Source organism: Haliotis rufescens, unplaced genomic scaffold (genome assembly GCF_023055435.1).
Source record: "Haliotis rufescens isolate VD_foot unplaced genomic scaffold, xgHalRufe1.0.p SCAF_3, whole genome shotgun sequence".
NCBI classification, from domain to species: domain Eukaryota; kingdom Metazoa; phylum Mollusca; class Gastropoda; order Lepetellida; family Haliotidae; genus Haliotis; species Haliotis rufescens.
In genome coordinates this window covers 20,474,809-20,477,851 of record NW_025964001.1, presented here as the reverse complement: position 1 = coordinate 20,477,851, position 3,043 = coordinate 20,474,809, and the positions used below count along the sequence as shown (strand labels likewise).

Genomic DNA, 3,043 nt, shown 5'->3' with positions numbered 1-3,043 from the left:
CTGCTACACCAGCTAACATTATCCATGTGCACGTAAAATGTTGTGAGAGTGTACCACTGGCCTTTTGAATGCACCAACATGCACAGCATGCTGCAGTTCCGCATACACCCACCAATACAGTGCCTACCGTGCATCTTGTTAGATGCTACAGAGTACAAGGGGGATGCCAAAATAACTTACATGCAAATTAAAAATGGAGAGTACATATTTGTAAACAGGCAAGTTTTGACATCTTGCTGACTTTCAGAATTTTGGCACCAATTATCACAAATTATACCAGGTTGATAGGTATATCATGTCAGTCAATTAACATCAGTCAGGATAACCAACATGCAATATGATGTTCTTCAATGAATAGATGGCATGCTATTTTAGTAATATTGTCAAAGATAATCCCTGCTCCCTGCTCCCTGCTTCATCTCTTTCTTGTTTTCCCACTGCCACTTCCCCTTTTCTCAATCTTCACAAATCATCCAAATTCCGTTGATCTTTCCTCTCAAACTTTCTTTCTAATGTCCCAACCCAAGCAAACTTTCACTGTCACACAATTGCTTTTGTCCTTATGATCACATCCACATTCCATTTACTCCCAATACCCTCCCTAAACATTCTCTTCCATCAGCCTCCCAATGAGACCTCCCTAACCACACCTTCCATGTACCTTCCTGTGACCACCCTAACCACCCCTTCTATCTACCTTCCTGCGACCTCCATTACCACACCTTCCATCTACCTTCCTGTGACCTCCATTACCACACCTTCCCACAACCTCCATTACCACACCTTCCCACAACCTCCATTACCACACCTTCCCACAACCTCCATTACCACACCTTCCATCTACCTTCCCACAACCTCCATTACCACACCTTCCCACAACCTCCATTACCACACCTTCCCTCTACCTTCCCACAACCTCCATTACCACACCTTCCCACAACCTCCATTACCACACCTTCCCACAACCTCCATTACCACACCTTCCATCTACCTTCCCACGGCCTCCATTACCACACCTTCCCAAAACCTCCATTACCACACCTTCCATCTACCTTCCCACAGCCTCCATTACCACACCTTCCCACAACCTCCATTACCACTCCTTCCATCTACCTTCCCACGGCCTCCATTACCACACCTTCCATCTACCTTCCTGTGACCTCCATTACCACACCTTCCATCTACCTTCCTGTGACCTCCATTACCACACCTTCCCTCTACCTTCCCACAACCTCCATTACCACACTCTCCCACAACCTCCATTACCACAACCTCCATTACCACACCTTCCATCTACCTTCCCATGGCCTCCATTACCACACCTTCCCACAACCTCCATTACCACACCTTCCATCTACCTTCCCATGGCCTCCATTACCACACCTTCCCACAACCTCCATTACCACAACCTCCATTACCACACCTTCCATCTACCTTCCCATGGCCTCCATTACCACACCTTCCCAAAACCTCCATTACCACACCTTCCATCTACCTTCCCACAACCTCCATTACCACACCTTCCATCTACCTTCCCACAACCTCCATTACCACACCTTCCATCTACCTTCCCACGACCTCCCTAACCACACCTTCCATCTACCTTCCCACGACCTCCCTAACCCCACCTTCCATCTACCTTCCCACGACCTCCCTAACCCCACCTTCCATCTACCTTCCCACGGCCTCCATTACCACACCTTCCATCTACCTTCCTGTGACCTCCATTACCACACCTTCCATCTACCTTCCTGTGACCTCCATTACCACACCTTCCCTCTACCTTCCCACAACCTCCATTACCACACTCTCCCACAACCTCCATTACCACAACCTCCATTACCACACCTTCCATCTACCTTCCCATGGCCTCCATTACCACACCTTCCCACAACCTCCATTACCACACCTTCCATCTACCTTCCCATGGCCTCCATTACCACACCTTCCCACAACCTCCATTACCACAACCTCCATTACCACACCTTCCATCTACCTTCCCATGGCCTCCATTACCACACCTTCCCAAAACCTCCATTACCACACCTTCCATCTACCTTCCCACAACCTCCATTACCACACCTTCCATCTACCTTCCCACAACCTCCATTACCACACCTTCCATCTACCTTCCCACGACCTCCCTAACCACACCTTCCATCTACCTTCCCATGACCTCCCTAACCCCACCTTCCATCAACCTTCCCACGACCTCCCTAACCCCACCTTCCATCTACCTTCCCACGGCCTCCATTACCACACCTTCTATCTACCTTCCCACGCCCTCCCTAACCACACCTTCCATCTACCTTCCCACAGGCTCCATTACCACACCTTCAGTCTACCTTCCCACGACCTCCCTAACCACCCCTTCCATCTACCTCCCAATGTGACCTCCCTAACCACCCCTTCCATCTACCTCCCAATGTGACCTCCCTAACCACCCCTTCCCACGACCTCCCTAACCACTCCTTCCATCTACCTCCGAATGCGACCTCCCTAACCACCCCTTCCATCTACCTCCCAATGTGACCTCCCTAACCACCCCTTCCATCTACCTTCCCACAACCTCCCTAACCACCCCTTCCATCTACCTTCCATCTACCTCCCTAACCACACCTTCCATAGTAAGGAGAGTAGTCCTGTTTCTAACTGGAAAAGGAATCATCCATCAACTCCTCACCCTAACAGCAAATGATAAAACGGTGCAAAAATGTCTATACTTCGTTTGTACTAGTGAAAAGAAATGATATCAACACAACCCAAAAAATCTTGTGTCTCAGAACATGCTAAATGTTGCTCAGTAAGTAAAACACCAGCTGTAGGTAGCATACGCTAAGTGTCACTTGCACACCTCTATTCTGTCTAACAACATTGTTATTTAGGAGATGCGAAATGATCACACACGTGCAACTGGTCTGGGAGCACTGTATCACCTATCTAAAGATATCTGAAGCCAATATGTACTACTTCAATTGTAAATGTTGTGCATTGAATGTACTTTGTGTCCGAAAAATAACCAGTAACAATTTCATAATCCTCT

General features: G+C 48.2%; 1 protein-coding gene across 1 annotated transcript; it reads left to right on the top strand.

Moving 5' to 3' along the window:
- Positions 1 to 1,303: 1,303 nt before the first annotated feature.
- Positions 1,304 to 2,431, top strand: LOC125384355 (extensin-like). The gene has a single exon (XM_048403371.1). It carries the CDS (start codon positions 1,304 to 1,306, stop codon positions 2,429 to 2,431), a length of 1,128 nt encoding a protein of 375 aa, XP_048259328.1.
- Positions 2,432 to 3,043: the final 612 nt, after the last annotated feature.